Below are 14209 nucleotides of genomic sequence, written 5' to 3' on the forward strand. Positions count from 1 at the left end.
GGCCATCACTCTCACCTCACCTCTGGAATTCAGTTCTTTTGGCCATATTGAATCAAAGACGTGAGTTCAGGAGCTGAGTGATATTTGCTGTTGCAGCCTGAAGTGCAGAAGCATCCTGCAAGTGGATTGGAGATGTGCCACGTGAGTTCTTCAAGGCTAACACAGGTCAGATGCCATGTTGGGTAAATGTGGGGTGTGTGAGGCCCGTATCCATGGAGTGTTCCCTGAGACATTGGTGCCTGGTGTCCATTATAGAGATGCTTTGGAGAAAATGGTGAGCTGAAGTCGCCAAGTAGCTCATCTGGATTTGACATCAAGAGTTTTCAATGCCTAGCATGGTCAGTGCATTTCAAAAGTAGGAAATTGAATGTTATTGAGGTGGGTTTTGATGTTAATAAGGTGTTTAACAGACACTTAACAGGGTTCTGAAGAAGGGTCACTGGATGTAATATGTTAATTCTGCTTTCTGTCTACAGATGTTGCCAGACCTGTTGAGATTTTCCAGAACTATCAGTTTTTACTTCACAATTTTAGCCTCCTTAAGTGACAACTCACTGTTGCCTAACAACAAACTCTTCATTCTATTCAGCAAATCCATAAAAGACGCAGCAAGTTTTCCTCAAAACTGAGGTAGGTCTCACTGGACTTCTCACCCAATTTGGCCACACATCAGGGCCCTATAAAATTTCACTTGAAGTTAATGTTTCGATTCCAATATGACTCTTCTTGGAAACTGGAGGAGATGAGTAAAGTTGTGTTTTATTCTGTTAAAAAGCAGGGGAGCAGGAGCTCGTGGAACACATGGTAAAGGTGCCCCTCAGCAAAAAGCAAAGGGCAGGCTATAGTGAGTTTTGAGACATCGAACTGATGTGAGAAATAAGCGCATCTTCATTAGATGTGAAACTTTGTTTTGTCATTTATTTTAGCTATTAACAATAAGTTTGAAAGTTATTGGCTTCTACCAGGATTGAAATCTGACCAACATAATCTAGATTGCACATGTGGGCTTCTTGCTTCAACTCAGTTGCAGGAATGGTAACTATACACAGTGTGGCAAACCCCTTCGGAAACACATAATAGCACTTTGTTTTAATGGGCGACTCATGCAAAATGGTCTGTACTTTGCAAAACTGAGTTATCCTATGTGCAACTAGACAGGAATTAGTCCAATTGAGGACACCTTATGATAGCAACTGATTTCAGTGTACCTCCATGTCTTGCTGGGAGAGACTGCTGACATATTCAGAATATACCATGAAGAACTCTCAGTCAGACTTACAATTTCTTAATAGATTGGCTTGATAATTCGTAGATAGCATACCAATAAAAAAAAAACACCAAATGAAGAAAAAGCGAAAGAACTGCAGATACTGGAAATCCACAGGTAGGTCACTGGACTCAAAATGTTAATTCTGGTTTCCCTTCACAGACCTGCTGAGTTTTCCAGCGATTTCTGTTTTTGTTTCTGATAACAATGTGTGAGCTGATCAATATGATGGTGGGGTAGATGTTAAGGCCCTTGACTTATGCTGGGTTATAGATGAAAGGGCAGCCTCTGATGTCTCATGCATGTCTCTGTGAACCAGGGGGTCAAATGCTCATTCATTGTGGCGAACCCCAACTAAACTTAAACCTCTCATTTCCAGTTGCTTCCTGGAAGCAAATCAGGAAGCGAAATCATTTTTCCTATCTGGTGCTAAACATGCCCAAATATTCTACCTTTGCTAAAATTAACAGACTCGACTCAAATCAGGGAATTAACTTTACACCAAATACCATTATGCATTTGCCAGCTAAGCTAGTCAGAGAACTGTATGAGAATTCATGTATGTGTCTGTTTTATGTATTTGCATTATTGTTGAATAACTCCAGCCTCACAGCAATGTGGTTGATTTTCAACTCCTCCTTGGACAAATTAGGGATAGACAATAAATATGGCTTGGCCAGTGACGTCCATTTCCCATGAATGAGTAAAAAAAATTATGCTTGATGTGGGCAGCATGGTGACTCAGTGTTTAACACTGCTGACTCACAGCACCAGGGACCTGGGTTTGATTCCAGCCACAGGCGACTATCTGTGTGGAGGTTGCATGTTTTCCCTATGTCTGTTTGGTTTCTGCTGTGTGCTCTGGTTTCCTACCAGAGACCAAAGATGTGCAAGTTAGGTGGATTAGCACTAAATTGCTCATAGTATTCAGAGTTAGGTGTACTAACTGTAGGAAATGCAGGGTTATAGGGATAGAGTAGGAGGATAGGTCTGGGTGGGATGCTCTTTGCAGGATTGGTTTGGACTTGTTGGGCCGAATGACCTGTTTCCATATTATAGAAAATCTAATTCTATTTGTAATTTAGACAGACGGTACCAGCTACATATTTCCTGTTTGCTAAAGACCTTTCAACCTATCAATTCAATACATTTGGTTTAGTACATTCCTTCAGGATTTAATTCTGGTAATGCAACCTTGAATGTACTGTTATAATTATTTTGAAATTACAGTAAATTGTTTTATTTGCCATAAAAAGGGTTCTACATCCAATAATCATAGTTCCTGAAAACGTTGGCAATTGACTGTGTTACAATCCCAGTAGAAACCTATACATTTAAAAAGAAATTTGATCTTGCAGTTAATAACTAAAATGGATGACATGGCAACATTTTACATTTTAAAACATTTATTGCAAAAGCTGACTCAAGGTATTATTGACTACATTATTTTTTTCATAGATGACTTACAAGTTAAACTGTAGAAAAAAGTTCCCTTTTTACGTATCAATAAAACACAGAAAGAGGTAATACAGTCATCACAGCAAGCAGTGCCCATTAACTTTCATTTTCAATAGGTTTCATTTCGAAAGACTCTCTCCAGGCGTTTCTCTCAATTTTCAGAGTTTCCCAAATCCACTGCTCGCAGTGAACCTGAACTGATGATTTTTCTCATCCTTACCTCCTCACAACTGATCATGTCAGGATGAATTTCCTAGATTCCTAAGAACCTCTGGAAAGCTTTTATTTTTAACAAGAGGCCTGATCCCTCCTGCATCCAGCTTTTGCAGCTTACAGAGAAGTTCCTTTCCAAGTCACACACCTTCGTAACTTGAAATGACATTGCCATTCCTTCACTGTGACAGGGACAAAATCCTGGAACCTTCCTAACGATACCACATGTGCCCTCTCACCCCAAGGATAGCAGTGCTTCAGAATGACAGCTAACCACCACTTTCCTCAGGGCGGTTAGAATGAGCCAGCAGCACTCTCATCCATGAACGAATAAAATAAATTTGTGACAAACTAACACTATTGATGAATGTCACTACCTCAAGCATATAGTTTACTGACATCACTGTCAACAGTCAGCATTTATTAAAGCACATTGTCAATGCAGTACATATATTGAATCAAATTTCACATTTTGCCACAAAATGTAAACACATGACTAAAATATAAAACTGTCAGCATCTTAAAGTCTTGTACATTTAATGTGGTTAGTTGAAGGCAAAAGACCATGTTTTTTGCCATGACCAGAACATGATCAGCATGCTCTCTGCTTCTTTGGTAGTATTAATTCTGAGTTGCAAGAACATACGATTATTAGAACATAAGAAATAGGACCAGCAGAAGACCATTTGATATCGCAAAATAACCCTGCTTCACTGAATTCTAGACCTAAAATACCTTTACTCTTGGTTGGTTCCACAACATATTGCTCCAGAAAATTGTATGAAAGCATTCTATAAACACATCTTTCAGGCCACCTTTACTAATTCGATTGGTCCAGTCTATATGAAGACTAAAGTCCCCCACAATTAATATATTGCCTTTGTGGTAATCTCCAATAACTTCTTGTTTAATGCTCTGTTCAATAGTATAACCACCATTAAGGAGCAAATAAACTATTCCCACCAATGTTTTCTGATGCATATAAAGCCTAATTAATTCCCATATTGATTTTCAAATCAGGATCTGTTCCTATGAATGTCCTTAAGTCTTTCTTTATTATCAGGGTTAAGCTGCCTCCCTTTCAATCCTGTTTGTCTTTTCAAATATTGTGAACCCTGAAATGCTCATGAGCAGGAGTTGTTGAATGGATGAGATTCTTGTCCCATCACCTGAAGTCACGATGCAACACCAGCAAACACTGCAGCCTCAAAAGAGATTTAATGCTCCAAAAATCATTAATAGACCCTGGAGAAGGGTCTATTGCCTCTCATTCAGATGGAAGTCTCAACTCAGACTGCTGCTGAACGAACTTACTGGGGAGAGGGAAAGCGAAGCTTTGGAGGTTTGGAGACCGAATGATGCAAATCAAACATTCTGCATTACAGATCCAAAGGTGGATCAGTAATATCTATTTGTCCACTGAAAAATCTGCTCAATTTTGTACGTGTTTTAAATTATGAAGACTAGAAACTGGGCCATAGATCAGTGAAAGGTCAGGCCATGTATGGAAAATCTGCAGATTTCACCAGACGTTTTTCTCTCTCTCTCTTTGGTGACAGAGAAAAGATGTCAAAAATGTTATTGGAAAATTACCTCCTTTTAATAAAACAAATTGTACAGTGTATTTCTTTTGTAATGCACAGAAAATATTTTAGTAAAAGTGTGACAGTAACCTATTTGGCAGTTTAGTTGACTGCTTGCAAGAAGACTTTCTGAAAGACAGGTCATCAGCTTTATTGAATGTATTCCTGCACCACAAGCTCTTTCAGTGAAGGCAGGTTGCTTTGGCAGCCATGTTGTTCCTCTAATTCAGTCACCTTTTTTTGGAGCTGCCTCATGTCCTTACCTAACTCATTACCTAGATTTATCTGAACCTTCAACAAAGGGATAAGGTACCTGTGGCGACTGTGATTGGGTAAAATAAGGCCACCTTTCTCACAGAATTGATAGGCATCATCTATATTACCCAGATCTCTACAGCACACACTAATAGCACTGAGTGTAAGAACAAGCCGATCATAATAACGCATACACAGTTTCTCCTGCAAGCTAAGAACATTCAGAAGGCAGTTCAAAGCTCTGGTATACTGGCCACTTCTGAGGCAGTTGTATCCTTCCTGCACCTCTGGTAGGTAGAAGAATTCAATAAATTCATCTGATTCACGGATGTCTTTGATTGCATATAACTGTCCCAAGTAGTCCATGAGTGCCAATTTACGTTCAATGATTTTTTCTTGCATGAAGTTCCCAGCCACGATTTTCTTTGGGAATGTAATTCCTTCTATCTCTTCTTTAAAGTTTCTCAAGATATTTTTATGGAGCTTTTCAAAGTCTGAGTATCGCCGTTCAGCATAGGCTTGACTACCATCATAGGTGCCGGATTTTATTACCACCACTTTGTACATCTGAGAAGGCAGAAAGATAAAGATCAGAACACCTGTGTGTTACTTCAACTGGTGGCACATGTTTGAGAAGAAAATAAATAGATGCCATGAATTAAAATGGCGCAAAGGTTACTCAATCATTCCAGCTTAGACAATACAATTTAATTTTCTTGTCTAGCTTTAGCACTGGCCCATTTAGTGCAGCAGGCTGCAAAATTGGGAATCGACATCGTAACACCTTTTGAGAATTTCAGATTCTTTTTTACATAAATACAATTCAGAAGCTCAACTCCACTGAGGTTTGCAGGATTTGTGTTATTAATTAAGGACTATGCCTTCCTCCCTCACTAATTTTAGCACAAAAATGAATGTGAATATAAAGCAGGGAACAGAATTAGCAAGTGAAGGAAAATATTTCCCCACGGGCACTATTCCAAGCTGCAATCTGAGCAAAGAACAAACTAAGAAATGGACTCTTTCTAACTAAAATAGAAGAGTTCCTCACACTTTTTTGCACAGTCGTAGACTTTTTACAAACTGTTTTTCACGTGGGGAGGATTGGAAGAACAGCTGGAATGTTATAAAATACCATGAGTTAGAAATTTATAGAATTCAAGTGTGGTGGCAACAGAAATTCCACTAAATGGCACATTGGAATTTTCAGACTGAATTGGAACAAGACTCTTAGATGCAACACAGTGAACTAATAGGAATTTATTAGCATTTTAATGAAGGTCCATCTATGTGTTATAGAGTAAGTTATGAAGATCACACAGCAATGTGTAAACTATGAAGAATGTCTAATTTGCTGTTAAGAATATACTCACAACATTGTAAGACTAGTCATCCTGATATTAGAAATGTGCAAGGAGGGAAATGCAATATTTGTGGATTCTTTGATGAGTACTTCATAATTCAGTGTGAAATGAAACAATGTTTATTTTCCAAGCATTTCTTTTTACTATGATTACACATGTGAATTAAGTAAAAATAAAATTATGAATTTTATAATCATGAGAGCCTTTGGTGTTTCAGCAAATAAATTTATCATTGAAAGAATTACATTACCCACTTGTGTGTAGTTGGAAGATCAAGGGTTAAATGCTCTTGATAAATGACAATACCAAACAATATCTGTGCCAAGTTGAAAACTGAGCATGGAGTTATAAGATGCTGACAGTGGGAAGGTGTATAATTTTGATTTGGACTACAGAATGGACCAACATCAAACAGGAACATAAATTTACATTTCGTCATAGGGTGACCCTATCTAATAACAACTGTCAACAGCCAGTATTTTATGGCAAAATGTGGATTATGAGTCATACTAGCATGTACAGAGGTCACTGTAGATATTTCCCTCTGAGTCATCCAGCAACAAACATCAAATGCAAGAGATTTTATGCATCTGCCTTTGCTAATGTTCTGGAAAAAAATTAATTGCACATAAGTAGCCCTCCAAGTGCCTCCTGAGATTCAAACAGATTCTCATAATACAAACCAGACGGTCCTGTCCACAACATTGTGTGTTGTGGACAGATAAACCAAATTGACTGCTTGCCAAATCTCTACAATTTAAATTTGGGACCAGGGTGGTTATGTTCAAATGGTGTGCACATTTGGCAGATAAACGCTACACTACACCTGCCCAATGGTTGTTGTGATCAAACCATTTCCATGGCAGGGTCTCAGCTAAATATTTTTGGCACTTGCTGTTTATATCTAAGCTTCTTGCAGTCGGCCCACTAACCTTGCTCCAGATTTCAACAAATGAAAGTAACACACTTATCATGGGATTAAAATGAAGGTTAGTGGTTGAATCAAAAGACAAAAATTTCTGAATAACTTAGGAAGGTCCAAAAGCATTCTCAACTTTTGTCGACACTAAAGAGGAAGGAGACAGGAAATAGTAGACAGAAGAAACCAAGTTGACAGGCATGATTTACTGTTAAGTGACAGAGCATCCTGTAACTCCCCTCCATGTGTGGTGGAAAACCATAGTGGGGCTGTTGGTGTGGGAGATGTTTATAAAGAGGGTTATTTTCTTCAACACTCCATGGCGGGGTCCCTATTGGTCAGCAATGCAACATGCAAGGAGGAACAGAATAGGATTTGTGTCATTCCGATGCTGCATGAAGTTTGTCAGCCTATGGCATGACTCTATTTCCATCTCTCTCAGGCCTTGCAGTCATCACCAGTCATCACCAACAATGCCTCTACACATGGCTGGTAGTGTACAGGTGTAGACAATTAGCCTTGCTAAACAACCTGGCAGGTTAGCTTTCATTGTAAAATAACCAAAAGCACAAAACATGATTATGATGTGTTGAATATTACTACTAGACATTCTCTGAGGTGCCATCAGCTCTTCAGCAGATCAGTGCAATCCGTGTCTATTACTTTGTATTTATTTCTATTGATAGAATGTCAGTCTGATACAAAATATTGATCCCAGAACATAATAAAACTCATTTGGAGATTGAAATGCCAGAAGGTGAATGGTGGCCAATCCAATTTGAGGAGATGTTTTACAGCTGTTAGCGAGGCTTCATTCCTCATTGTTACTCAGTCTCTGGACTTCTATATTTACAGCTGGCAACGGGGTTTCCTGAGCTGTTGGTGGAGGGGGGCGACTATTCAAGATCAAATCTGTGTCAGTTCAAAAGGTTAAGTGAATTCACACTTACTCTGTGGAAGGAGGTACCCATTGAAGAGTCTGTCTGGTCAGGCCCCACCAAGCTACTAAGATGAAATTTTCACATCCCCTTGCCAGATTTCCCACTATTCCATTGTTAAATTGTTCATAACAAGTGAGGAAATAATTTTTTATGCAAATGTAAATAGGAGGTGCTTCATTTGTTGTTGCACAAAGCAATGTGTCAAGCACATATATCAGTCCTCCAGCCAGTGGGGGGAGCTCTCAGGAAAACACTGAAACGCCAACATTTGGAATCTTGGCATGTGACCGTTTTAAATTTATGGGCCAGAAGACGTTACATAATGGATGTAGGTTTGCTCACTGAGCTACAAGGTTCATTTCCAGACATTTTGTTACCCTACTAGGTAACATCTTCAGTGGACCTCAGGCAAAGAAATGCTGGAATTTTCACTGAAGATGTTACCTAGTAAGGTAACGAAACATCTGGAAATGAACCTTGCAGCACAGCGAGCAAACCTACATCCAAAACCTCAACCTGAGCTACAAATCTTCTCAAAACTCACTAAGACGTTACATAGTGTTGGTATATGGCAGTGAGTATGACTTACATATTGAACAGGATTTAATATTGAATTAGTTTGGGGAAAAAAGCAACCAAATGTAATGTCGAAAAATAGACAAATTGAATGAATGGTGTGAAAATAACATGGCGGCTGCTGCAGCAACGGGCACACAGCTCCACTCATGATGAATTGCAATGCTAATGATGTCAAAACGGCATTTGAAAACTTTAAACATAAGAGCGAACTGACATTCAGTAGTTTTCAAAAAGGCAGTAGTGAACAGGAAAGGATCAGCCACATCCTTTTGTGAGCAGCAGAAAAAGGGTAAAGTTTGTTCAATTGCTGAGAATAAAGTGAAGAAAACAGCAATTGCGCAGACATAAATCTTGATAAAGTCAACTTGAGCTTTCATCTAAAGTCAAATCTTTAGATCCATTGATGTGACTTGCAAAGCCTGAGGCAGGAATTGCAGTCTGCCTGTTGAGAATTTCCTGACAGCATGAAAAAAGGCAGAAAGAAAATGTAAATTTAAGGAAACAGATGCTAAATCAGCTCAAAAAGATTTGATTGGAAAGACCAAGCTCACAATGTCGCAGGCTGACTTCGGCTCCAGAGCACATGGAATCATAAGTAAACAGGTGAAAACACTGACTGCCCAACTGGCTAATCTATAGTTTAAGTCAGAGCAAATCAGCAAGGTTGATGAAGTGAAACATTTAAAGAAATGCACAGATAGAGGGAAAGATGTGTGGGAACTGTGGATGATCTCTTGAGTTCACAGACAGGAGGAAATGTCCGGTACATGGATCGAAAGGTAGCGCTTTGGAAAATCCAATCACTGGGAAAGGATGTGCAGAGGCAAGAAACAAGATGGTAAATGAGTTAACAGCAGCAGGGTAAAAGGCGAAAGTGCAAACAAAAGAGCAAATATCTATATCCTGGAAGATTACGATGTGACTTTTCAGACGGCGGGGTTGGGGGAGGGGGGGGGGGGTGGCATCACAGCCAACTTCTTCAAGAGTCAGTGGGAAATGAATCCCCAGACATCAAAGCAACCCTGCAGCATTTAACACTTTGTGGAAGTGTGCCTTGTACAGAAAAAGCAGGACAAATCCAATTCAAGCAATTACTGCCCCATCAGTCTACGCTCTATCATTAGTACAGTGATGGAAGGTGTTATCAACAGTGCTATCAAGCAACACCTGCTCAGCAATAACCTGCTCGGTGACACCCAGTCTGGGTTCCACCAGGGCCACTCAGCTCCTGATCTCACTTAGAGCCTCGGTTCAAGCATGGACAAAAGAGCTGAATTCCAGGGGTGAGGTGAGAGTGACAACCCTTATCATCAAGGCTGCATTTGATCAAGTGTGACATCAAGGAGCCCTGGCAAATCTGGAATCACCGGGTATCAGGGGGAAAACTCTCTGCTGGTTGGAGTCATACTTGGCACATTGGCAGATGGTTGTGGTTGCTGGAGGTCAATCATCTGAGTTCCACGATATCTCTACAGGATTTCCTCAGGATAGGTGCTTACCATTGACAAGAATTCAACTGGACCTGCCATAAAACACATTTATAAGTGGGTCAGAAGCTAGTAATAACTCATCTCTCGACTTCCCAAAGTCTGTCCACAATCTATAAGGCACAAGTCAGGAGAGTGATGGAATACCCCTCCACTTGTCTGGATGTGTACAACTCCAACAACAGTCAAGAAACTTGACACCATCCAAGATAAAACAGCCTACTTGATTGTCAACACATTCACAAACATCCACTCCCTCCACCACTGATGCTCAGTAGCAGCAATGTGTGCTATCTACAAGATGCACTGTGGAAATTCGACCAAAGATCCTTAGGCAGCACCTTCCAAACCCATGACCACTTCCATCTAGAAGGACCAGGGCAGCAGATACATGGAACACTATCACCAGAAGGCCCGTCCAAGCCATTCACCATGCTGACTTGGAAATATATCGCTGTTCCTCAACTGTCGCTGGGTAAAATCCTGGATATCCCTCTCTGATGGCACTGTAGATCAACTTACAACACATGTTCTTCAGCTGTTCAAGAAAGCAGCTCAACACCACCTTCTCAAGGGCAAAGACGAACAGGTAATAAATGCTAGCCAACCACTGATGCCCATGTCCCACGTGTGCACAAAAAAAAAGATTTCATTAACTGAAGTGGGACTTTTGCCCCTCACTTGCCATACACCTGCCTCAGATATAGAGTCATAGAGTCATAGAGATGTTACAGCATGTAAATAGACCCTTCAGTCCAACTCGTCCACGCTGACCAGATATCCCAACCTAATCTATCTACCAGCCTATCCCTCTGCAGTCCCAGCCATGCCTGCTTATGGGAGCCAACAGCAACGACACCAATCCTCAGCAGACCCCAAACATCTCAAGGCCCTCTGAGGCATCTGATCTCTCTCGCAGGACTCAACATCTTCTCCGTAGACATCGACTTTTTGATTTCTATCCTCTTAGAAACTCTATGCCTTGTTGATTACCAATACATTAATCAGCATTGGCTGCAGTTTGGTTGTCAGTGACCACCTCCCTGACTAATCAAAGGCTTCCCATCAATCCAGTTTTGGCCTCCCACGTAATGTGGAGTTAAAACCTCACACAGTCTGGGGAATTGCAAATGGACAGTGAACTTCTGCCTAGAGCTTCTGCGCTTCAACATTCAAATATGTTACACTGAAAGCCTGCAGTAAATCTTTATATCCTGCTGCTCCTGGGCCTTTGACAGAAATTCAACTCTGAAGGTGGCTACTGTATATGAGACCAAGATTGAATGATGATACATTAGATGGTAGAGAACTTGTGACTTTCACATTGGTGGTAAGTGTAATTTCTAAACATTTTTCTACTTTCTCCATCATCCACTAAGAGCTGTTTCATCAGACAGTTTTTTTACTGTTCCATCTGACATTTGAGGCTCACCTTAACACCTAATGCTTTTGCAATGCTTTTAGTCACTTTTCCTCGTAGATTTTTTTCAGGCTTGCACAATTTAACATGTATATAGTTATAAAGGATAGAATGCTGCAGATTATTACCGGGAAGTCTTGTATTTAAAGTCTGTTCATTTTCAGTTTGACAACCGTAAGCTTCAGCCTCTATTAAGACATGTAAAATTCATTAAATAATTACTCTGTAACTCTAATGAAGTAGTCTGCATTCTTGCCACTCTAGCCTTTCTATGCTATTAATTTTATGCACTTTGCATCGGCTGTAGGTTCTGACATTCTCTGTGTAAATTCTTGAAATGGGAACTGGTGCAGGCCTTTGAGTCTGCTCTACCATTCAATATGATCATAGATGATTTGACTATGGCCAAATCTCCACTTCCCAACCTGCCACTCCATGCCCCTTGTCAATCAAAAATATAACTGAGTTGTGAATATATTCAATCATCCAGTTCCCTCTCACTCAGAAAGAAAACTCCAAACTGGCGAATCTCTGAGAGAAGAAATTCCACCTCATCTCCATCTTAACAGACCAAATTCCCCAGTTCACATTCAGTTTGGTGACTGGCATAGTCTTAGTTAGTTTTGCTAAATTTCACTGAAGCCATTGAGTGAATCTACCACATTGTTTAATTCAGTTGGAACCACATAGCTTTGTATTAAATAATTTGGTTTTGGTACTGTGATAATGCCTGAACACAATCTTGTTGGCAATACAACTAGGAAAACCACACTTTGCTTTAACATACAAACCATTATTTCTTTAACTGTATCTAAGAATGGTTATTGGCATTTTTCCTGATGTTTACAAACAGATTTATTTTGTGTTATCCCTTAGAGAATGTGGTACTCTGTCTTCAATTTCTCTGAAGCCTGTGAACAATTTGGGATCTCACTTTGAGATTCACTTTCCCGGTCTGTATCTGTAAATTCACCAACCTTGTAAATTAGTTTCAGCTTTAAGATCCCTCACTCCTTAAATGCACCATTCCTGACTCTGAATGACAGAGAGTGATTGCATGATTTCTCTTCCATTATATCTACATAGCTTTGCTGTGCTTTGGCCCTTTAATTTCACTGCTGTTCCACCAGATCACTGTAATTCATTGAGATTTCATCTTTAGAAGCCATTTACATTGATTTGATTACAGGGAGATATTGAGTCTAGTGTCAAGTTTAAACTCCATGGTGTGTTCATCCAATTTAAATCACTAGTATTAATTGTCATTCTTTTGCAGTTTTTTTTTCTCTATTTCTGGCCTTGTGGCATTTCCACCTCTTAACTCTGCTTGGGCAGTAATGACTTCCCTTTTGATTAACTCTACTCTGCATTTAAAACTTGCATATCTTCCCAAAATGAGCCACGTTTCCACAATTGTGTCACAACAGTCCCCCTACAGGACAGTCTTTCCATTTGTGACATTTGTTCCCTCTCCACTTCAGACATTTCAGTGTTGTAGTCGGCATACTTTTTACCATTTTAGTGGGTTGTGCTTTTTGGGCTGGTTTTACCTGTGGTCTGTGTTCTCAACCACGTGACTTTAGGTTTCCCCATGATGCCACATTTTCCCCATAAGCACCTAGTTCTGCTTCCAAAGCTGTGTTTGCCTATAGTGATCTACACTGTTTTCTCCTCCAATAACTACTCTATACCTCGGAAAAGGTCTGATATGGCCTCATCTGACTCTTTGTACACGATCTGGTCAGGAATTAATTCTGCCTTCGGCCTCTTCTAAGCAGAATTCCCTGCCAGTCAGTGAAGATTGTTTAGGAATTAACCTATTGCTTCTCTTGACTCCTGCTTTAAAAACTGCAGTTTTAAATTCCTGTATCCATTGAAATAAACATTGAACATCAATAGTACTTCTTCTTAGTTTGATGCTAATATATAATTTATGACGGTCTCCATCAGTGCAGTAATATAGACCTGATCCTTTAGGACCATTTTTATCTAAACCTATGACCATTTGTACTTTGTAGAGCTTCCAAATCTCCGGTTTTGTGCCTGGAGCCAGCCCTTGATTGGATGGAATTTTCTAAGACTGGGAGAATAGCTTCCATGCTTTGCATAAAGTCTGGAGCTGCTGCATTATCTGTGACTGTGTTTGTCCTCCTCACTCTGCTTTGGGTCTGTGCTCACTGCTGTCTGGTTTCAAGCTCTGACCTGCAGCTGCAATGTCCCTTTAATGTCTTGTTGAATCTAGAAGTATGTTCTATTTTGGTCTTCACCACAAGGTTTTTCTGTTGCTGAATTAAAACTGCTTTATTCCTTTTCAACTGTATTGCTTTTCTCCACTGCCAAATGCACAGCTAGCATTTTATTTTATGTCAATAGGTCTAATTCTATGTAATCTCCAAAGGTTTTGCAACTGAAATCTATATGACCGTATGACGTCGGAGTGGAAGGAGGCCCACTGAGTCTGCTCCACCATTCAACTAGATCATAACGAATCATAACAACTCCATGTTCCTGCCTTATCCTGATAACTCTTGATTCCCTTGGCTATCTTGGCCTTGAATATAACATAGAGTCATAGAGATGTACAGCATGGAAACAGACCCTTTGGTCCAACCTGTCCATGCCGACCAGATATCCCAACCCAATCTAGTCCCACCTGCCAGCGCCCGGCCCATATCTCTCCAAACCCTTCCTATTCATATACCCATCCAAATGCCTCTTAAATG

At 40.0% G+C, this 14209-nt stretch overlaps 1 protein-coding gene across 1 annotated transcript in view; it reads right to left on the bottom strand.

Moving 5' to 3' along the window:
* Positions 1-2659: 2659 nt before the first annotated feature.
* Positions 2660-14209, bottom strand: part of snx20 (sorting nexin 20) — a 32561-nt gene continuing 21011 nt past the window's right edge. The window contains exon 5 of the mRNA XM_043706960.1: positions 2660-5343. Coding sequence (XP_043562895.1) covers positions 4672-5343 — 672 coding nt within the window. The 3' untranslated portion in view covers positions 2660-4671. The remainder of the gene's footprint in view (positions 5344-14209) is intronic.

Source organism: Chiloscyllium plagiosum, chromosome 17, assembly GCF_004010195.1.
Source record: "Chiloscyllium plagiosum isolate BGI_BamShark_2017 chromosome 17, ASM401019v2, whole genome shotgun sequence".
Taxonomy (NCBI): domain Eukaryota; kingdom Metazoa; phylum Chordata; class Chondrichthyes; order Orectolobiformes; family Hemiscylliidae; genus Chiloscyllium; species Chiloscyllium plagiosum.